This window comes from Tachypleus tridentatus, chromosome 12 (assembly GCF_004210375.1).
Source record: "Tachypleus tridentatus isolate NWPU-2018 chromosome 12, ASM421037v1, whole genome shotgun sequence".
Taxonomy (NCBI): Eukaryota; Metazoa; Arthropoda; class Merostomata; order Xiphosura; family Limulidae; genus Tachypleus; species Tachypleus tridentatus.
The window spans coordinates 111190734-111215451 of NC_134836.1; the positions used below are offsets into that span (position 1 = coordinate 111190734).

Genomic DNA, 24718 nt, shown 5'->3' on the forward strand with positions numbered 1-24718 from the left:
TTTGATGGAGAGTGCAGAGGTTAGTGAAGCCTAATAATTATGTTTAACGTCAAAACAATGCTCGCAAATGTTTCTGCCTCATTTTTCTCAATTTGCTCATTACGAATTTTAAGTTAGTGGTGTGCGAAAATCGTGTTTTTGGAGATTACTTTAATGTTAGAACCCGTTAGTCGGTTTCATTTATAGCAATCAAAATATTTTTTCTTTAAGCTTTGTAAAATATGTACAGGATGGGTAGAAAATGTTTAAATTGGCGAAGCAATGATATTACACGATGATTTAATGTTTAAACTGGAATAAATGCGACTAAAGAATTTCTTTGGTTAAAAGGAATTTTAATTAAAACTTCATTTATTAAAACTGGTGTTTTCTTTTAAATTGATTCTATTATTCTTGTGGTTCAGTATTTTCAAATGACTTGCAAATACGTTGTTTTTTTCACATTCTTTATGAATAGATTTAAATCCAAGTCGTATAAGTATGTGTTTAATTTAAGTAGAGTGCATATTTACAGAGAAAAATAGAAACAAAAACTCGCAGCTTAAAAACGTGTAGTATAATCTACTGTACCATTTAATCATTAATTAAAAAACGTTACGATTATAGTCTTATAATGGAACTGATAAGCAACCAGTTTTGGATTGACAACAGATAAAATCAGTTAACACTTAACATTAAATAACTATGATCATGGAGTTATTGTTTTAATGAAATAGTCTCCCGATGGGACAGCGGTAAGTCTGTGTATTTACAACGCTAAGATCAGGAGTTCGATTGCCCTCGGTGGACACAGTAAACAGCCCGATGTGGTTTTGTTATAAGAAAAACCATGTGTGCTTGATCATTCGAAAATCTTTTCATTCTCTACAGTTAATTAGAAAGTAAAGTTCTTGTTTTCTACTCCAAGTAAGCTATCAAATCTATTAGACAAAAGTGAAAGATTACATCACACTTACAGTTTAAGGTCCCTACATATAGTTGTCACATTTTCATGTATTACATGTGGACTGATATTAAAACAGCTACAATTTCTATACAATCTGTCTAAACATTTTCAAGGTATCTCTAATTGTAGCTGTATTAATGTCAGCTCACATGTAATACATGAAAATTTAACAACTATATGTAGGACCTTAAAAAGTGTGAGGTATCTTCGCTTTAATAGATGATAACTAGCTTACTTAAGTAGCTTAACTACGGTCACATACAGTGCTTGTACTAACTTAGCTAACTCCGATCTACTGTTTTCCACTGTAAAAAGCTACTACTGTCAATTATTCTGAATTTTGTCATTGAAAACTAACATCTCAGCTCTTGTTTTATATATTTTGTTTTGTTTTCTCTGATATGTATTGATATGTTAGTGATACTTACCAATGATCTGGATACTTTTCTTATCATGGTTTTCAGTTGGTTGAGTCAAATAATTCATATTATTCGTTTGTTCACCTACAAAGTAAATAATTTCTTTATGGAATTGTCTCTGTTGATCAAACTGTTGTTACTGCACCAGATAGGAATTTTAAAATACTCTCATCTACGTTAATCAAACTGTGTTTTTTATCGATTTCGTTCATAAAACGATACGTTATCTTTTATATCATTTAATTATAATGAAAATTGAACTGTCTTATCTTCATATGAAACAACCTTCGTGTAATTTCCTATTAATACTATCTGCATTACTCTTAGTACTCTCAGAATATTTTGTAAATTGTAAAATCTTGTAAATTAAAAGTATCATATTCAAATTATAATACATCGAACAAGATTTATTGAAATTTATTAATATAGGTATAAAACTGTTTCTTTATATTGGTTTAATGTGTGTTTGATCTTCTATCACAAGGAGTTATTTGGTTTATCGTCTAGTGATGTTGGATTCTCTGTTTAGTATTTAAACGTTACCTGTAGTATATTTATTTGAGTTGCAGTGTTAAATTAAAAAAACGTGAGATTCTATTTTGTTGTGTTACATGAATGTTGTTTTGAGTTTTGGGCTTGTTTCTCCGACGTAAAATACGTGGAAGTTGCCATAAAGTATTTTATAAATGACATTAGTATTGTATTTGCCTTATTTTTTTACAAGAATTTAAGTATCTTGTTTATTGTATTTGGGGTTATTGACTGGTGAGTATCGTGTTGTTGACTGAGGTTTCTCTATATCACCGTTATCTCAAATCTCCTTCCTAATTGCTGTATAACCTAGAAACGTCGAATTATATATGAGTTTTGTAATAAAAAAGTTTTAAATTACCCATTGTAGAAAGTCTGCAAAATTTATTAGCTTCAAGTGGGTTCCTCAGAAATATAAATGCATAAAATAGATTATTACAATAATGTTAAAAGTACTTACAAGGATTTGTTTGTTTGTTTGTTTTGAATTTCGCACAAAGTACACGAGGGCTATCTGCGCTAGCCATCCCTAATTTAGCAGTGTAAGACTAGAGGGAAGGCAACTAGTCATCACCACCCACCGCCAACTCTTGGGCTACTCTTTTACCAACGAATAGTGGGTTTGACCGTCACATTATAACGCCCCCACGGCTAGGAGGGCGAGCATGTTTGGTGTGACAGGGATTACGAGTCGCACGCCTTAACACGCTTGGCCATGCCGGGCCACTTACAAGTAATTATTACTTTAGAGATAACATGAAATCAGTTTTTCTTAATTTTAATGAGAGGAAATGTCGATGTTGAAGTATGGTATGAATTAGTATTGGTAAACATATCCACATATAATTACTATAAATGTTACCATCAATACCACACATTCTAAAGATAAACCTTACGACCCTTTGTTCGTCCATATACTGGTCCAACTAATCAGGACTCCAGTAATGGGTGATATTGTCCAACTCCAAGGTGCAGATGTTGATATTGACAGCTATAATATACTCTTGGAAGATGCATCACATTCCATCAGGTGACGCTAAAGATGCTCTGAAAAGAGCTATTTCAGGGCAGTGATGAAGAAGAACGCGTAATCTTATCGGTACTCCTGTAATAAACATACAGTATTAGTCAGAGGCTGCCACTAATGTTCATAGCAATGATACTTTATAGTTTATAGGGATTAGTAAGCCATACCAAAACAGTAAATGAGCTAAAAAAGATTTAACTTTCTCTTGTTTTCTTCAGTGTATGTTCCAGCAGAAAACCTCACTTGCACTCGAGGATACCGAAGAGATGCTGACAGGAGTTGTAAGTATATATTACACACAATAACGTTAATAGTTTCCATTAGACACAAAAAGATGAAAGACTTTTAGTATCATGTAGTTTTGATACAATAAAGTTGTTTTTTTTTTATAATAAACGCGTTGTTAGGATTATAAAAATTAACACTGAGTGAATAAATGCTTAGCGATGTACTTTTAACGGTTTTAGATCCATGTCCTCCTGGTCACTATAACAATGGATTACAAACTTTCTGCCTGCCGTGCCCAGGAGGGACTTATATGGCACATTTTGCTTCTGACAATTGTATACCTTGTCCTGGAGATAAAATTACTGACGAAGAAGGAGCTGATAATACAGATCTTTGTAGAAGTAATGCTTTTCTCTTATTGTTTCTTTAAAGTTAAAAATGTTTATTTTGTTAAAACACATTGTTATAATAGGACACTTCTTTATAACTTCCATGGTTTTTAGTGTATTAAACAGCTTTGCTTTTTTCGGAAAAGCTTTTCCAGGAGGTGTCAACAGTTGTTGTAACGATTTAGCATGTTAATATTTTTTGTCAAAACTTATATTTACATAAAAACATATATATGACATAGTGGTGTTGTTTTGGTAAAATAGTTAACAATTACATATATATATTTACTTTTACGAAGTATTTCCCTCTTCTTTGAATGATAACATCACGTAGTCATTCTATGCACCTAATATTATAACTAAAGTAAAAGTTCTTATTGAAACATATCTAAATAGAGCTTGTTTGTTTTTGAATTTTGCGCAAAGCTACACGAGGGCTATCTGCACCAGCCATACATAATTTAGCAGTGTAAGATAAGAGGTAAGACACCTACGCCAACTCTTGGGCTACTCTTTTACCAACGAATAGTGGGATTGACCGTCACATTATAACGCCCTTAAGGCTGAAAGGGCGAGCATGTTTGGTGTGAGAAAGATTCGAACCCGCGATCCTCGGATTACGAATCGAACGCCTTAATACACCTTGCTATGCTGCGCCTCTAAACAGAGATTTTTCATAGTTTGGTTTTAAGAGAAAGACTCCCTAACACTATGAAGAAAACGTTTACTCAGAAATTCTATGTTTACATAATTGTCCATTCCGGGCGCTGTTTAATATTAAAATGCATTATAAATACAAGAAATATCGTATTTGTATCTCACAACGACTGGTACGTGTATTAACGTTTTAAAACGTTATTCTGTACTTATCAATAATAGTGTTAATACCCAGCCGTTCTGAGATACGTTTTTATTTCAAGTGGATTTCTCGTCGTGAAGAAATATCGTATTTATTGAATTAAATTTTAAATGTGTTAAACCAACATGGGCTTAAAGAATTATATACATTACTATTATTGTTAACTTACATTTGAAGTTTTATTTTCTGTTTTACGTAATCGGTAGAGTCAGTAAACTGATTTTAAATACGACTCTCTGTCTTAAGATCCAACTGAAGTGGTTCCGAAGGCTACGCTTCCCTCGGTTTCAAAATCTACAGTTACAAGATACGCTTGGTGGATAGCACTCATTTCGATATGTCTTATTGCTTTGTGGTAAGTTACATGTTATCTTCAATTTCTTTATAATTAAAGTTATGTGGAGCACAGGGATGAATCATTTGAAGATATTGGTGTGGGAGACCATCTGGCCTCAAATCCAATTATCTTTTTACTGAACTGTAGGATTCGGTGTTCACTTTTTGTGTTTCAAATTTGGTTTCTGTACTCACACTGCTGTTAGAAACATCTGCTTTCACGTGAGGTACTATATTTATGTATCTGCCTTCTCACGAGACACAATGTTGATAGATCTGATTTTAAGCAAGGTATTAATTTGAGACCTCCGTCTTTATATGACGTATTATGTTGGTACATGTGGCTTCATGTAGTTTCATGGTTTGAAACATTATAACTGAATACACTTGTCTACAGAATCCATGGCATGAAACACATTTATAGTTATAACTGTCACCCATTATCCATAGCTTATTTAATAATAATATGTATTTTAATGGTCTTGAAACACGTGATTCTTATTTATTTACTTTTTGTAATGATCGTGCAGCGTTCTTTGTTGTTTCTACAACTGGAAAGAAAAAAACTCGGGAATGTTTTGAAAAACCGTGTTTTACACAAACAGCTTGGTGCTGAAAAGATAACCACTGATGAATTGGATATATTGGAGTCTATGCCACTGATCCCTGAATGTGAGAAGAAGGTCTCTACAAAGAACGTTAAGAAGACAGAAACTAATATACTGAGAAAGCAAAAAGTGACCAAACGAACAACTCTGGAGACGATATATGAAAACGACCTAGAAGAAAGGAATACTCTGGTTCGAAATTCAATTAAGTTCTTATTCATCTTACGTTATAATTAATATTTGCTACAAGTAAATTTACATTTTTACAGTTAAAAACATTTCATTTCAATATAATGTACACTACGTCAAACTTCGTGTACAAACAGATGTTGCATGTTTCAAATGAGTGTTGTTAATACCTTGGGTTATCCCCAACTACTGAAAAAGATGCGTTCAGAGAATCTTTAATGTTCAGAGTCGTTTGAATGCAAGCGACTTTTTATCCAAAATAGACCAATATATGTTTGATACCATTGAAGTCTAATAAGTCCATGAGGTCTGTTCAAAAAATACGCGGACTGTTTGAATTGCGTGGCTCCAGTTGGTTCCAGGGGAATCCGCTTGGTGTCGCTAGGTTCGTACAGATCAGCTGATTACGACGCCATTTCCCGATTGCAGATATCTTCATTTGTGTATTAGCTACGCGGTTTTAAGTGAAGTGCGATTTTTTCGTTTGGCGGATTTCAGAATGAATGACCTGAAGGAGCAACGAATTGCTGTGAAATTTTGTGTTAAACTTGGAAAATCTGCGACTGAAACTTTTGCTATGCTTAACACGGCTTACCGTAATGTTGCTATGAAGCGTACGGCATGTTTCAAGTGAACGTTTTAAGGATGGTCGACAGTCCATTGAAGATGATGAGCGTCCTGGACGTCCTTCCACGTCAACTGACAACCCACACGTCGACAAAATCAACACCCTGGTGCGGGCAAATCGATGTCTGACTGTCAGGAAGCTTGCTGAAGAATGTGGGATATCAGTTGGATCTTGTTACGAGATTTTGACCGAAAAATTGAAGAGATGCACCGCGTTGCTGCGAAATTTGTGCCACGCCTGATGACGGACGAACAAAAAGCCCATCGCGTCCAGGTTTGTCAGGAACTGCTTGATCGTTCAGAAGAAGATGAAAACTTCTTGTCAAGGATCATAACAGGTGATGAATCATGGGTTTATGGTTATGACATTGAAACGAAGGTCCAATCGTCCCAGTGGATGGATGAAACATCCCCCAGACCCAAAAAAGCTCGCCAAGTTCGATCCAAGGTCAAGGTGATGCTGACAGTTTTCTTCGATGCTAAGGGTGTTGTTCACCATGAGTACCTCCCCGAAGGCTCCACAGTGAACCATATTTACTACATTGAAGTTCTGAAACATCTGAGGGACGCCATCCGTCGCTAAAGGCCAGAAATGTAAAGGAGTGGCGACTGATTTTTCCATCACGACAACGCTCCAGCCCTCAGAACTCGTGAGTTTTTGGCCAAACACTCGATCACTGTTCTTCCCCACCCCCCTACTCACCTGACCTTGCTCCTTGCGATTTTTCTTGTTCCCCAAACTCAAAAGACCCTTGAAAGGAAGAAGATTTGAGACGATTCCCGAGATTAAGGCAAATGCGACGAAGGAGCTGGAGGACATAACAAAAGAAGCGTACCAGGACTGTTTCAACAACTGGAAACACCGTTGGGATAAGTGTGTGCGTTGGGGAGGAGAGTACTTTGAAGGGGTCCCAGACCTGTAACTTCTAAATAAAGTACATTTTGTTTTATGACGTCAGTCCGCGTATTTTTTTAACAGACCTAGTTATACTGGTGAATCACCTCTTCTTCAATCTTAGTACATATTGGAAGACAATTACCATCCATTAAACTGAAGCCAGAGCCAAACGTAACAGTATATGATAGTGTGAGAAGTACGCATTACCTTCACTAATATCCATAGCACATTAATAACACCTGGAAAACATAAAGATCAGAATGTCCTTTTTCATTCACATACATACTACCACTACTGATAATGAATTATTTTGTGTATTAGTGGCACCATAATATATCATTTGTATCATATTGCTCACTTTATTTCGTTTTTTAACTGTATGTACACTGAAATGACGTCATGTTGGAGCTTTGAACATCTGATTCAGATTTTATCAGGTTACCCATATCGGTAACCTGCTTTAAATGTGGATTGGGACCTTCTTAGTCAAGTACCAGTGTATTTATGCTATTTTGTTGTAAGTGGTTCTACCATATCTTGTTAATCAGGTTCTACTATATCTTGTTAATCAGGTTCTAGTATATCTTGTTAATCAGGTTCTACTATATTTTGTTAATGAGGTTCTACTATATCTTGTTAATCAGGTTCTACTATATCTTGTTAATCAGGTTCTACTATATCTTGTTAATCAGGTTCTACTATATCTTGTTAATCAGGTTCTACTATATCTTGTTAATGAGGTTCTACTGTATCTTGTTAATGAGGTTCTACTATATCTTGTTAATAAGGTTCTACTATATCTTGTTAATCAGGTTCTACTATATCTTGTTAATAAGGTTCTACTATATCTTGTTAATGAGATTCTACTATATCTTGTTAATCAGGTTCTACTATATCTTGTTAATGAGGTTTTACTATATCTTGTTAATAAGGTTCTACTATATCTTGTTAATGAGATTCTACTATATCTTGTTAATCAGGTTCTACTATATCTTGTTAATGAGGTTTTACTATATCTTGTTAATCAGGTTCTACTATCTCTTGTTAATGAGATTCAACTATATCTTGTTAATCAGGTTCTACTGTATCTTGTTAATGAGGTTCTACTGTATCTTGTTAATAACGTTCTACTATATCTTGATAATGAAGTTCTACTATATCTTGTTAATAAGATTCTACTATATCTTGTTAAAAAGGTTCTACTATATCTTGTTAATAAGGTTCTACTATATCTTGATAATGAGGTTCTACTATATCTTGTTAATAAGATTCTACTATATCTTGTAAATGAGGTTCTACTATATCTTGTTAATGAGGTTCTACTATATCTTGTTAATGAGGTTCTACTATATTTTGTTAATCAGGTTCTACTATATCTTGTTAATGAGGTTCTACTATATCTTGTTAATGAGGTTCTACTATATCTTGTTAATAAGATTCTACTATATCTTGTTAATCAGGTTCTATTATATCTTGTTAATAAGGTTCTACTATATCTTGTTAATGAGATTCTACTATATCTTGTTAATCAGGTTCTACTATATCTTGTTAATCAGGTTCCACTGTATCTTGTTAATAAGGTTCTACTATATCTTGATAATGAGGTTCTACTATATCTTGTTAATAAGATTCTACTATATCTTGTTAATCAGGTTCTACTATATCTTGTTAATAAGGTTCTACTATATCTTGTTAATAAGGTTCTACTATATCTTGATAATGAGGTTCTGCTATATCTTGTTAATAAGATTCTACTATATCTTGTTAATGAGGTTCTACTATATCTTGTTAATCAGGTTCTACTATATTTTGTTAATCAGGTTCTACTATATCTTGTTAATCAGGTTCTACTATATTTTGTTAATCAGGTTCTACTATATCTTGTTAATCAGGTTCTACTATATCTTGTTAATGAGGTTCTACTGTATCTTGTTAATCAGGTTCTACTATATCTTGTTAATCAGGTTCTACTATATCTTGTTAATAAGGTTCTACTATATCTTGTTAATGAGGTTCTACTGTATCTTGTTAATGAGGTTCTACTGTATCTTGTTAATGAGGTTCTACTGTATCTTGTTAATGAGGTTCTACTGTATCTTGTTAATCAGGTTCTACTATATCTTGTTAATAAGGTTCTACTATATCTTGTTAATCAGGTTCTACTATATCTTATTAATCAGGTTCTACTGTATCTTGTTAATCAGGTTCTACTATATCTTGTTAATCAGGTTCTACTATATCTTGTTAATAAGGTTCTACTATATCTTGTTAATAAGGTTCTACTATATCTTGTTAATAAGATTCTACTATATCTTGTTAATCAGGTTCTACTATATCTTGTTAATCAGGTTCTACTATATCTTGTTAATGAGATTCTACTATATCTTGTTAATGAGGTTCTACTATATCTTGTTAATCAGGTTCTACTATATTTTGTTAATCAGGTTCTACTATATCTTGTTAATGAGGTTCTACTGTATCTTGTTAATCAGGTTCTACTATATCTTGTTAATAAGGTTCTACTATATCTTGTTAATAAGGTTCTACTGTATCTTGTTAATCAGGTTCTACTATATCTTGTTAATAAGGTTCTACTATATCTTGTTAATGAGGTTCTACTATATCTTGTTAATAAGGTTCTACTATATCTTGTTAATAAGGTTCTACTATATCTTGTTAATCAGGTTCTACTGTATCTTGTTAATAAGGTTCTACTACATCTTGTTAATCAGGTACTACTATATCTTGTTAATGAGGTTCTGCTATATCTTGTTAATGAGGTTCTACTGTATCTTGTTAATAAGGTTCTACTATATCTTGTTAATGAGGTTCTACTATATCTTGTTAATCAGGTTCTACTATATTTTGTTAATGAGGTTCTACTATATCTTGTTAATCAGGTTCTACTATATCTTGTTAATGAGGTTCTACTGTATTTTGTTAATAAGGTTCTACTATATCTTGTTAATCAGGTTCTACTATATCTTGTTAATGAGGTTCTACTGTATCTTGTTAATAAGGTTCTACTATATCTTGTTAATCAGGTTCTACTATATCTTGTTAATCAGGTTCTACTATATCTTGTTAATCAGGTTCTACTATATCTTGTTAATCAGGTTCTACTATATCTTGTTAATGAGGTTCTACTGTATCTTGTTAATGAGGTTCTACTATATCTTGTTAATAAGGTTCTACTATATCTTGTTAATCAGGTTCTACTATATCTTGTTAATAAGGTTCTACTATATCTTGTTAATGAGATTCTACTATATCTTGTTAATCAGGTTCTACTATATCTTGTTAATGAGGTTTTACTATATCTTGTTAATAAGGTTCTACTATATCTTGTTAATGAGATTCTACTATATCTTGTTAATCAGGTTCTACTATATCTTGTTAATGAGGTTTTACTATATCTTGTTAATCAGGTTCTACTATCTCTTGTTAATGAGATTCAACTATATCTTGTTAATCAGGTTCTACTGTATCTTGTTAATGAGATTCTACTATATCTTGTTAATCAGGTTCTACTATATCTTGTTAATGAGGTTTTACTATATCTTGTTAATCAGGTTCTACTATCTCTTGTTAATGAGATTCAACTATATCTTGTTAATCAGGTTCTACTGTATCTTGTTAATGAGGTTCTACTGTATCTTGTTAATAAGGTTCTACTATATCTTGATAATGAGGTTCTACTATATCTTGTTAATAAGATTCTACTATATCTTGTTAAAAGGTTCTACTATATCTTGTTAATAAGGTTCTACTATATCTTGATAATGAGGTTCTACTATATCTTGTTAATAAGATTCTACTATATCTTGTAAATGAGGTTCTACTATATCTTGTTAATGAGGTTCTACTATATCTTGTTAATGAGGTTCTACTATATTTTGTTAATCAGGTTCTACTATATCTTGTTAATGAGGTTCTACTATATCTTGTTAATGAGGTTCTACTATATCTTGTTAATAAGATTCTACTATATCTTGTTAATCAGGTTCTATTATATCTTGTTAATAAGGTTCTACTATATCTTGTTAATGAGATTCTACTATATCTTGTTAATCAGGTTCTACTATATCTTGTTAATCAGGTTCCACTGTATCTTGTTAATAAGGTTCTACTATATCTTGATAATGAGGTTCTACTATATCTTGTTAATAAGATTCTACTATATCTTGTTAATCAGGTTCTACTATATCTTGTTAATAAGGTTCTACTATATCTTGTTAATAAGGTTCTACTATATCTTGATAATGAGGTTCTGCTATATCTTGTTAATAAGATTCTACTATATCTTGTTAATGAGGTTCTACTATATCTTGTTAATCAGGTTCTACTATATTTTGTTAATCAGGTTCTACTATATCTTGTTAATCAGGTTCTACTATATCTTGTTAATGAGGTTCTACTGTATCTTGTTAATCAGGTTCTACTATATCTTGTTAATCAGGTTCTACTATATCTTGTTAATAAGGTTCTACTATATCTTGTTAATCAGGTTCTACTGTATCTTGTTAATGAGGTTCTACTGTATCTTGTTAATGAGGTTCTACTGTATCTTGTTAATGAGGTTCTACTGTATCTTGTTAATCAGGTTCTACTATATCTTGTTAATAAGGTTCTACTATATCTTGTTAATCAGGTTCTACTATATCTTATTAATCAGGTTCTACTGTATCTTGTTAATCAGGTTCTACTATATCTTGTTAATCAGGTTCTACTATATCTTGTTAATAAGGTTCTACTATATCTTGTTAATAAGGTTCTACTATATCTTGTTAATCAGGTTCTACTATATTTTGTTAATGAGGTTCTACTATATCTTGTTAATAAGATTCTACTATATCTTGTTAATCAGGTTCTACTATATCTTGTTAATCAGGTTCTACTATATCTTGTTAATGAGATTCTACTATATCTTGTTAATGAGGTTCTACTATATCTTGTTAATCAGGTTCTACTATATTTTGTTAATCAGGTTCTACTATATCTTGTTAATGAGGTTCTACTGTATCTTGTTAATCAGGTTCTACTGTATCTTGTTAATCAGGTTCTACTATATCTTGTTAATAAGGTTCTACTATATCTTGTTAATGAGGTTCTACTATATCTTGTTAATAAGGTTCTACTATATCTTGTTAATAAGGTTCTACTATATCTTGTTAATCAGGTTCTACTGTATCTTGTTAATAAGGTTCTACTACATCTTGTTAATCAGGTACTACTATATCTTGTTAATGAGGTTCTGCTATATCTTGTTAATGAGGTTCTACTATATCTTGTTAATGAGGTTCTACTATATTTTGTTAATCAGGTTCTACTATATCTTGTTAATGAGGTTCTACTATATCTTGTTAATGAGGTTCTACTATATCTTGTTAATAAGATTCTACTATATCTTGTTAATCAGGTTCTATTATATCTTGTTAATAAGGTTCTACTATATCTTGTTAATGAGATTCTACTATATCTTGTTAATCAGGTTCTACTATATCTTGTTAATCAGGTTCCACTGTATCTTGTTAATAAGGTTCTACTATATCTTGATAATGAGGTTCTACTATATCTTGTTAATAAGATTCTACTATATCTTGTTAATCAGGTTCTACTATATCTTGTTAATAAGGTTCTACTATATCTTGTTAATAAGGTTCTACTATATCTTGATAATGAGGTTCTGCTATATCTTGTTAATAAGATTCTACTATATCTTGTTAATGAGGTTCTACTATATCTTGTTAATCAGGTTCTACTATATTTTGTTAATCAGGTTCTACTATATCTTGTTAATCAGGTTCTACTATATCTTGTTAATGAGGTTCTACTGTATCTTGTTAATCAGGTTCTACTATATCTTGTTAATCAGGTTCTACTGTATCTTGTTAATAAGGTTCTACTATATCTTGTTAATCAGGTTCTACTATATCTTGTTAATCAGGTTCTACTATATCTTGTTAATCAGGTTCTACTATATCTTGTTAATCAGGTTCTACTATATCTTGTTAATGAGGTTCTACTGTATCTTGTTAATGAGGTTCTACTATATCTTGTTAATAAGGTTCTACTATATCTTGTTAATCAGGTTCTACTATATCTTGTTAATAAGGTTCTACTATATCTTGTTAATGAGATTCTACTATATCTTGTTAATCAGGTTCTACTATATCTTGTTAATGAGGTTTTACTATATCTTGTTAATAAGGTTCTACTATATCTTGTTAATGAGATTCTACTATATCTTGTTAATCAGGTTCTACTATATCTTGTTAATGAGGTTTTACTATATCTTGTTAATCAGGTTCTACTATCTCTTGTTAATGAGATTCAACTATATCTTGTTAATCAGGTTCTACTGTATCTTGTTAATGAGATTCTACTATATCTTGTTAATCAGGTTCTACTATATCTTGTTAATGAGGTTTTACTATATCTTGTTAATCAGGTTCTACTATCTCTTGTTAATGAGATTCAACTATATCTTGTTAATCAGGTTCTACTGTATCTTGTTAATGAGGTTCTACTGTATCTTGTTAATAAGGTTCTACTATATCTTGATAATGAGGTTCTACTATATCTTGTTAATAAGATTCTACTATATCTTGTTAAAAAGGTTCTACTATATCTTGTTAATAAGGTTCTACTATATCTTGATAATGAGGTTCTACTATATCTTGTTAATAAGATTCTACTATATCTTGTAAATGAGGTTCTACTATATCTTGTTAATGAGGTTCTACTATATCTTGTTAATGAGGTTCTACTATATTTTGTTAATCAGGTTCTACTATATCTTGTTAATGAGGTTCTACTATATCTTGTTAATGAGGTTCTACTATATCTTGTTAATAAGATTCTACTATATCTTGTTAATCAGGTTCTATTATATCTTGTTAATAAGGTTCTACTATATCTTGTTAATGAGATTCTACTATATCTTGTTAATCAGGTTCTACTATATCTTGTTAATCAGGTTCCACTGTATCTTGTTAATAAGGTTCTACTATATCTTGATAATGAGGTTCTACTATATCTTGTTAATAAGATTCTACTATATCTTGTTAATCAGGTTCTACTATATCTTGTTAATAAGGTTCTACTATATCTTGTTAATAAGGTTCTACTATATCTTGATAATGAGGTTCTGCTATATCTTGTTAATAAGATTCTACTATATCTTGTTAATGAGGTTCTACTATATCTTGTTAATCAGGTTCTACTATATTTTGTTAATCAGGTTCTACTATATCTTGTTAATGAGGTTCTACTATATTTTGTTAATCAGGTTCTACTGTATCTTGTTAATGAGGTTCTACTATATCTTGTTAATGAGGTTCTACTATATCTTGTTAATAAGATTCTACTATATCTTGTTAATCAGGTTCTATTATATCTTGTTAATAAGGTTCTACTATATCTTGTTAATGAGATTCTACTATATCTTGTTAATCAGGTTCTACTATATCTTGTTAATCAGGTTCCACTGTATCTTGTTAATAAGGTTCTACTATATCTTGATAATGAGGTTCTACTATATCTTGTTAATAAGATTCTACTATATCTTGTTAATCAGGTTCTACTATATCTTGTTAATAAGGTTCTACTATATCTTGTTAATAAGGTTCTACTATATCTTGTTAATAAGGTTCTACTATATCTTGTTAATCAGGTTCTACTATATTTTGTTAATCAGGTTCTACTATATCTTGTTAATGAGGTTCTACTATATCTTGTTAATGATGCTTTGAGACATTTTACAACAGTTTTTTTTTACTGTCAGCCAACTTTCATTGGTCTGAAAGACATTTAGTGAAATATCCAGTTCTGTTCTTTTGGACTTTACTAAGATTATTGTTGTTTTAAAACACTATAAGGTGCGTGATTTATTCCAAAATAAGACAGTTTGAAAACTATTTCTCTGTAACATAAAGTAAATAACCAGTCATTTGTAGTTCAGATCACATAACTTTTCATGTTTAATTTGTATAACAACAAATTGAGTAGAACACTTGACATTTAATTATAACCGTACTTTTATCTTGTCTAGTTATATAACAATAAACTGAGTAGAACACTTGACATTTAATTATAACCGCACTTTCATCTTGTCAAGTTATATAACAATAAACTGAGTAGAACACTTGACATTTAATTATAACCGTACTTTCATCTTGTCAAGTTATATAACAATAAACTGAGTAGAACACTTGACATTTAATTATAACCGTATTTCATCTTGTCTCGTTATATAACAATAAACTGAGTAGAACACTTGACATTTAATTATAACCGTACTTTCATCTTGTCTAGTTATATAACAATAAACTGAGTAGAACACTTGACATTTAATTATAACCGTACTTTCATCTTGTCTAGTTATATAACAATAAACTGAGTAGAACACTTGACATTTAATTATAACCGTACTCTTATCTTGTCTAGTTATATAACAATAAACTGAGTAGAACACTTGACATTTAATTATAACCGTACTCTTATCTTGTCTAGTTATATAACAATAAACTGAGTAGAACACTTGACATTTAATTATAACCGTACTTTCATCTTGTCTAGTTATATAACAATAAACTGAGTAGAACACTTGACATTTAATTATAACCGTACTTTCATCTTGTCTAGTTATATAACAATAAACTGAGTAGAACACTTGACATTTAATTATAACCGTACTTTCATCTTGTCTAGTTATATAACAATAAACTGAGTAGAACACTTGACATTTAATTATAACCGTACTTTCATCTTGTCTAGTTATATAACAATAAACTGAGTAGAACACTTGACATTTAATTATAACCGTACTTTCATCTTGTCTAGTTATATAACAATAAACTGAGTAGAACACTTGACATTTAATTATAACCGTACTTTTATCTTGTCTAGTTATATAACAATAAACTGAGTAGAACACTGGACATTTAATTATAACCGTACTCTTATCTTGTCTAGTTATATAACAATAAACTGAGTAGAACACTTGACATTTAATTATAACCGTACTTTTATCTTGTTTAGGTAATAATATAAACAATCTAGTTATCCTTTGTGAACGTGTAAAATATAAATGGGAAACAGTATTTAAGCTATTGTCTGCTGTATATTATTTTTTATTTACTACATGAAACAATGTTTGAGATAGTTTTCCTAGTTTCCAGAAAACATTTATGAGATAACTGAAACCAATTTCATAATTTATAATTTTTATAGAAACATTTGTTTTTATGCATGTTATAGTAAAATTATTACTCACATTTTGAGTGTTGTGCCACTAAACATTACTATATTCTACATCTTCAGAGAGAAACACCAGCGTCAAAACAAGGAAAAGCTATTGAATAATATATCCAGCGACCTCTATCTGATAGACATGTGAACAATTATGATGAAATTATTATCGTTAAATCAAACAGTAAACAAGGACATCTCAAGGGAAACGTTGTTATTCTCATTGAAAATTATGACAGCCAAGACACGTTTATCATTGGAAAAGCTCGAAAACCAACCTGATTTTTCTTTAAAACTGAGAAATGGAATTAATAAACGAATTTATAAAACCGCCATTGTTAATATGTTCTCTCTAGAGTTAAGAGAAATCAATATGACTTTTATCTCCACACTGTACAGTTACACGAATGGGATTCATACTCACAAACTATTTAAATTCACCATCATTGATATTATTGATTTAACAGAAACTTACATAGTAATTTAGCTATTTACGTTTATGTACAAACAAATTAAATATAAACTTTGAAAAGTTAACATTTTATCATAACTATTATTGAAATTTAAAAGACTGTGGCCTTAGTTCAACAATTTACAAGCGTTGTTTTCATGTTTTTTTGTTATTTCATTTTTTGCAGTGTTTATTTATTGCGTCATATAATGTTAAAACTTGTGTAAAATATTAAACTAAAAGTAATGAAATGTTTGTTTACATATTTTTCGCCCATTTAAATGTAACAGCTATTATACATTAAATGCTCATTTCGGTACTAATTGTTTTTCAATTATTACATTGTTATCGGCTTGTGACGTTTGTAATTTTCTTGTGCTTTGTCTACATGTTGGATTACGTATTAATTATACAACATTTTCAGTAGAATTGTTGTGATATGCCTATGGCATATTCTGTTCTTATCCTACAGTTTATTTTTACCGTTTTGAGATAGTAGTCGGTGATTAACGTGTAGCACTGTTAAGATATAATTTACATGCACCATTTTCTGTTATTAAAGTATTATTGACATGTGTCATCTTTCAGAGTGACGTGTAGCTATTAGAAGTTGCGTCACTCTGATTGTTGCAGTTTAATGAATTATGAAATTTTGAAAAATGTCGTCGAATTTGATAATACAAAAATATATTATTGTATTTACAACAAAAATCATGTAATCCACTTTCTTAGAAACGTTTATCATTTATACTTAAATAATTAGGTTGCTCCCTTACCTTCAGTCAAAACATAATCATGTTCAAATAACGACGTATTCCACTTACCTTGAACAAAATTATCTTCCTATTATGCTTCAAAATTTGAATTGTATTTTATATATTGTATTTACAGTTATCAAAATTGAATTCCATTAAAACTTCTTTATTTTGTATTTCATATGATTATTTTATATTTTATTTTGCACGTCTAGTTATATCAAAAACTATTAACGAAGAATAATTTTAATAAGTTTCAGATATTTCAAGTACTGATTTATTCTAATACTCGAGTCATCATTCAGAAGTATCATCTATACTATTCAGTACAGGCTATAAATACATCTAGGTATTTATGTACACTATACAATATATTGTAGAAACATATCATTTTTCATAATGAAAATAACTAATCAAACAACAAACTCTTAGAAATGAATTTTTTTTCCATTTTATTTTTCTTTACCTTTTTTTCAGTTGACTAACACAAAACCGGAATTCGATTATTTAATCTATCGTTTCTTTCTTCACTGAGAGAGCACGTCCTGGTGTTAGCGTACCTGGAGGGTTCATTATTCGCTGTCAAAAAAATTTCTATCACACTTTAGGAAAATGGATCCGCTACAAGAGGGACAGTAAAATTACAATATTTGTAAAACAGTTGATAATGAATAACTTTTTCTAACTGTCTTTTCTCTAGTTCAAAATAAAAACAGCTGAGCTCACAAAGTCCTTGCTTAGCTTCACGCTAAAATTATGAAACAAAAATACCTTCACTACGTTTTTATGAACCTAAAAACACACACCTAAGATTATTTATTATACTTGTTCGTGATGACATCTTTGTATTTTATGTTTCGTCAACCACTTCATTATTGTTTGTTTGTTTTTGAATTTCGCGCAAAGCTACTCGAGGGCTATCTGTGCTAGCCGTCCCTAATTTAGCAGTGTAAGACAAGAGGGAAGGCAGCTAGTCATCACCACCCACCGCCAACTCTTGGGCTACTCTTTTACCAACGAATAGTGGGATTGACCGTCACATTATAACGCCCCCACGGCTGAAAGGGCGAGCATGTTTGGCGCGATGGGGATGCGAACCCGCGCCCCTCAAATTACGAGTCCCACGCCTTAACACGTTTGGCCATTCCGGGCCCTACTTCATTATAACCTTGGCTTTACAAAAAGAAACATTCGAGGTTATTTCACCTTATTTATAAGAGACCTTCTCTTTCATTAAGCACGTTTTCATAAACTAAATTATGACGGAGATATAATTAAGGAGTGTCTTATGAACATGATAATCCATGTTAAAAACTGTGTCTAACAATCGATTCTGCACATTTCTAACTGTAATTAATATACTCATAAACGTAAATAACAATAAATATCTATTTTCCTTAACTTCTTCAGCACCTTTATTTTGTACAATGTGTAACCAAATTCCATCGTTTTTCTATCTTCTTAATGACGAGAAAACCACTTGTAGAGAAAATATATACACTGCTGGCCAAAATCTTAAAGCCAATGAACATAAAGAAAAAATATGCATTTTGCGTTGTTAGACTCAACCACTTATTTGAGTAGAGTTTCGAAAGATAGAAATAAGAAAAGGGAAAAAAATATTTTAGCATTTAATAGGAAAATGTGAACATCTAAGCACGCCCTCTATATTCCTACACTCAATTACACAAGTCTCTTCAAACATGTCAGTCACTTACCTCTTTCTTTTTTTGTGAGCCTGACGACGACCGAAGAAGGTCGAAACGTTGTTTCCTTCTCTTCTTAAAAGTTTTCTTAACACATACAAGCAGTTTTTAAATATATACGTTTTTCCGTCAGATCTCTAGATTCTATCAGAACATGGCGTGTATAAAATTCAACTTGTTACGTATTATTCTTTATCCTTGACGAGTCTCCTCTTTATTACGTTACTTACTTTACGTATTACTGATTGAAATCAGTACAAATATGAACTTGAAAATAGAAGATAAATAAATGTTAATACCTATTAAATTTATGATATTTTGCAACAAGTTTGAAACAAACAATGTTCTTTTTTAACACAAATATATTTTGATACAAAATTATAATTTATGAAAACCGTTATCACTAAGAGTTATTACAAATGATGGATTATATACAACAGTTTTACAGACGTTAATACTGTCCCTCCTAGTTTAAGTTAGCTAGTTTGATAGGCTGCACATCCTTACAAACTGAATGTTTCCGCCGAATATATTTAATATTTTTGAAGTAATAATAACATAAAAGTTGATTAAACTGAAGTTGAACGGTTTGTAATGTTAAAAATCTATAAATGTTGCTGGTCAAACTGTGTAGTTTTCCGATTAGTTAGAGCTAATATTGCATTCTGATGGTAAGTGACTAACAACATTCTTCACGTATTACTGTCTCTCGGTTTTTATATGAATCAAGCGCGTCGTTCGAAGTTTCAAGAATGTTCTAGCGCGTTTTCGTAAAAGAAATGTTGTGTACCAAACTTAAGAAACTTCTACAAATTTCTGGAAAAGGCTGGTCTAGAAAAAATGCAAACACCAATCAAATTAAAGTATTTTTGCTTTTAAAATTTCGTCCTTCCCACTATTTTATGATTGGTCATGTTAAAATAGTTTCAAAATACAGACGAAGTTTCTACTTTTACAACCATTACGGCCAAAATAAATAAGATCATAGATGTTTTATTAGAATGACTCCACTGTTCATGAACATATAATTTTATGTGTATGTTTTTTGTTCTATTTAATGCAAAGTCAGTTTTCAGCTATAAGTGAAATGTGGGTGTACTGTTAGAATTACATTACCATTTGACTTTCCTTCAAGTCTTCTTTTGTAGATCATTTCATCTGTGATTATTAAAAACTATAGTAACAATTTTTTGGTGTTTTTTTTTAAAAAAACAAAACACATCTTATCAACCGTTACACAGATATTTGTGTGTTCGTGTTTTATATGTTTTTACAGCAATTTCTTAACTTTATATTTGTGATTAAAATAAGGAATGGTACAAGTTACAACATTAAAACACAACTTGTTTTTTAATTTCGCGCAAAGCTGCTTGAGTGCTATCTGCGCTAGATGTCTCTAATTTAGCAGTGTAAGACTAGAAGAAAGGTAGCTAGTCATCACCACACACCGCCAACTCTTGGGCTACTCTTTACCAACAAATGTGGGATTGACCGTCACATTAACGCTCCCACGGCTGAAAGGTTGACCATGTTTGAGTGACCGGGATTCGAACCTCAAATTACGAGTCGAATACCTTAACCCACCTGGCCATGCTGGACCTTTTCTATTGAAAGGACGAATAACTACTTTAAAAATTTAGTGAAGCTTTTACGTCACTTTGTGTTTTCAGCCTTTTACAGGTTTTATTTCATTTTATTTAATAGTGTGATTAAGTTTTCTGTTACATATCGTCTAATTAAATTTAAATCAATTTTTATCTTTACTAACTTTAATTGTCCTGTGCTCTTTATTTTTATAACTTTAATCACCAAAGTATAAGTTTCTATAATTATATCTCTTCTTGCTGTATTGTACATTCGAATTTTGTCTCTATCATCTCCCTGGAAAGGACTCGAATGCACTTTTATCTTTTCACCAAAAAACACTAACATCTGTAGAGTTTATCAAATTACATGTTTTGTCTGTATTGAGGGTAAAAACATTGGATATACTCACTTCTTTATTGATGAATCTACTATTTCTTACTTCTGATCCGACTTATATTTCTGATGGTAAAAAATAATAATAATTTAAATTACGATGATTCTCAAAACCAACTGTAGATGTTTCTCAAGACCGTTAATAGTGTAGTGTCACATATTTTACTGTACACATTATTAACAGATGTTTCTCAAGACCGTTAATAGTGTAGTGTCGCATATTTTACTGTACACATTATTAATAACACATAGACTATATATATAGTTTGATTCGAATTTTAGCATAAAAGGCAACTGTATTTTTATCTGCACATTTTGTTTTTCATATTTTAACTGTTTCAAAGAAGGAACATGCCAGTAGTTACATAGTAAGGTTGAGCTTTGTGTGGAATTTTACCCGTTTAGGTTGTGGTGACCTTCGATTTTGCCTTGCTATGGTTTTTTAATGTCATAATTATTACTGTGTGTTTCCTTTAAGTGGATTATTTTCATTTTTCTGTAATCGACATCGCGGGAAACAGTTGTAGATTCCGTTTGTTTTGAGTTACACAGTTGCCATGACAACTTTAGACGAAACGTTAAAAATTCCGATGTCTGTCATGCCCCCTCATCTTCTCGCATGCTGTATACTGCAGTACATTTAGAACGTGGAGAATCAAAGTAATTTTATTTTATAAATAAGTTATTCACACGCGTGCAGAATTAAACATTGAATAGCTCTGTATATATTATGCTTTAATTAAGATAATTTTGGATCTGTCAAGTGAAAGTGCAGTGGGATGCCTTGATCCAGAGACCAAAACACTCTTAAATATCCTTGGTTGATTTTTTGTGTAGGCTAAAATAAATGTAAGAAATATAGAAGTACAAGTTTCATGTGAAGTTGATCTCCAATAATATCTACAAATAAGGAAAACATAATTTAAATATTATGATGAGAAAACTGTTTGGATTATCTTTAAATTAACTGAGAACTTGGAAAAGGATATAATCTATATTTTGTAAAAGACAGTATTACAAATCATGTACATTCATTTGTTAGTAAGACGATGGTGACTGTTAACTTTATTAATTAAGAACGAAATATTGGAACAGTCAACAGATGTTCATGAAAACACATAACCATGATCAAAGTGTTAAATGTATTACAAGTAAAAATAAGCAATTCCTCTTAGAGCGAGAATATGAAGTTTATTAATCATACCGACTAATTTATTTTATATTTACTGTTTTTATTATGTCAAACCTGGGATATTTTTAGAAATAATGAAACCAGTTTACAAGAGGAACTTATTGACTGTGAAGAATTTTGTAGAGTTTGTGTTGTTGTTGTTTTATATTGTCTAGAGACGTTTTCTGATCTATATATTATGTTTGTAATCAATTACAAAGCTACGAAATTCGGTATTTGTTCTCATCCCACTGTGTCACAGAGGGGTCTACTCGAGTTACCCAATTTGTATCACTTATTTATTTCATCTTCAACTTAAGTTAAACTTTCAAAATATTCAAAACCATAGTGCAGTGGCATGTTGTCCATTGCACATTGGTTCTTTAAGTCATGTGTTTCTTTGAATTTCAATTTTTAAAACAATATTTTAAATTATTAAATATGTAAATTTATAAATTACTCAGTAATATATGCGTGGCAATATGTATCTATAACAACCCACATTTCTGTTTTTGTCGACAGGTGTTAGACAGTATGGAAGAAATTTTTAAATGTTCTTATTTGTACACTTGTCTTTCTTTTATTAAAAAGTAAACATAAAACATATTCCCTGCTACATTATCAACTATAAAAATATATTATGATAATTAATGAAATGTCCACTAGTCTACAAATCAGGTATTTTACACAAAAGTAACCTATTTTTCTATATAATGTTTGAACAAGTGGTTGTTCACTCTAATCTCTTGTACTACTGACAGTGTTACCTTCACCGTTTAAAGGGCTTGCTGCATTTTATGTATGTTGCGACTATCTTTAAATTTATATGTCAGTTTTACATTCTTTTCCTTTAATAATTCGCAAAAGGAAAACTCTCCAAATTCGTCACAAAAAAAGAAACATTTTTTTTTATATTTCTCGTCCGTTCATGAAATAAAATATGGTATTTCAATAATAACATATAATGAGAATAACATGTTATTACCTGAAGTAGTGGTAGCAGTACTATTCTACAAGTTACTTGTTGGACATCATAGAATATCATTTTTACTATATGATACATCAGTAGATTATTTTTGTAACTTTTTTCGTGACGCCATTTTGGATCGAAAATGAAACAATATGCAAGTAGGTCAAATGCGTGTATGGTACTGAGATCTAGCGTTGAAGTTAGGTATTATTGAGAACGAATTAACTCGTCTATGGCACAATTACAGATTTAACCTGTTTAGTGCCGTAGACGAGATAATTCGTTCTCAATAATACCTAACTTCAACGCTAGATCTCAGCACCATACACGCATTTGACCTACTTGCATATTGTTTCATTTTCGATCCAAAATGGCGTCACGAAAAAAGCTACAAAATGAAGAAGCATCAGAGTTGTATTTTGAACTTGGTTCGGAGTTGCCATAGCAGCTGAAATACTTGGCAATCAACATGTTAAATCTAGCTGTGTTATACCTCAAAAGTAATATGTAACCTCCAGTAAAGTATTTGGCACTATTACACATGCCAGATTCATGAAACAGAGCCCTTCTGTGAATTCAGGTTAATATGATTCTCAGCACCATACACGCATTTGACCTACTTGCATATTGTTTCATTTTCGATCCAAAATGGCGTCACGAAAAAAGTTACAAAATGAAGAAGCATCAGAGTTGTATTTTGAACTTGGTTCGGAGTTGCCATAGCAGCTGAAATACTTGGCAATCAACATGTTAAATCTAGCTGTGTTATACCTCAAAAGTAATATGTAACCTCCAGTAAAGTATTTGGCACTATTACATATGCCAGATTCATGAAACAGGGCCCTTCTGTGAATTCAGGTTAATATGATTCCCAGAAATTAGTTACTGTGATCTCACCTTTTTTTTCAATATTCTCTTTCACTAGAATATATAAAAATCACTCATTATGCATTTAACTTGTCACCATTACTTTAATTTTCTATAACTAATAAATTTAGTAATATTTAAAAAAAAAAAAAAAATCAAACCAAGTTCCTGAATATGTCATGGGAACAGCATATCGGCAGTTACCTTGTCAAACTGAGTATGGGAACAGCATATCGGCAGTTACCTTGTCAAACTGAGTATGGGAACAGCATATCGGCAGTTACCTTGTCAAACTGAGTATGGGAACAGCATATCGGCAGTTACCTTGTCAAACTGAGTATGGGAACAGCATATCAACAGTTACCTTGTCAAACTGAGTATGGGAACAGCATATCAACAGTTACCTTGTCAAACTGAGTATGGGAACAGCATATCAACAGTTACCTTGTCAAACTGAGTATTTCAGATTTAGCACAATCAAAATTAGTCTAATTCCTGTCTCTGGCATT

At 31.2% G+C, this 24718-nt stretch overlaps 1 protein-coding gene and 1 long non-coding RNA gene across 8 annotated transcripts in view; both read left to right on the plus strand.

The window, feature by feature from the left end:
* The window catches only part of LOC143235350 (uncharacterized), a 281246-nt gene that overhangs the window by 126783 nt on the left and 129745 nt on the right, over positions 1-24718 (plus strand). The window lies entirely within an intron of this gene.
* On the plus strand, positions 2995-17634 carry LOC143233085 (uncharacterized). 5 transcript variants are annotated; one of them, XM_076468978.1, is made up of 5 exons: positions 2995-3204; positions 3391-3552; positions 4646-4754; positions 5341-5535; positions 16382-17632. In XM_076468978.1, exons 3-5 carry the CDS (start codon positions 4737-4739, stop codon positions 16421-16423), a joined length of 255 nt encoding a protein of 84 aa, XP_076325093.1. In that variant the 5' UTR covers positions 2995-3204; positions 3391-3552; positions 4646-4736; the 3' UTR covers positions 16424-17632. The 5 variants fall into 4 exon arrangements, 4 of the variants coding, with proteins under 4 accessions (XP_076325091.1, XP_076325093.1, XP_076325092.1 ...); XM_076468976.1 differs by having other exon boundaries at positions 5266-5535; positions 16382-17634; XM_076468977.1 differs by lacking the exon at positions 3391-3552 and having other exon boundaries at positions 5266-5535; positions 16382-17634.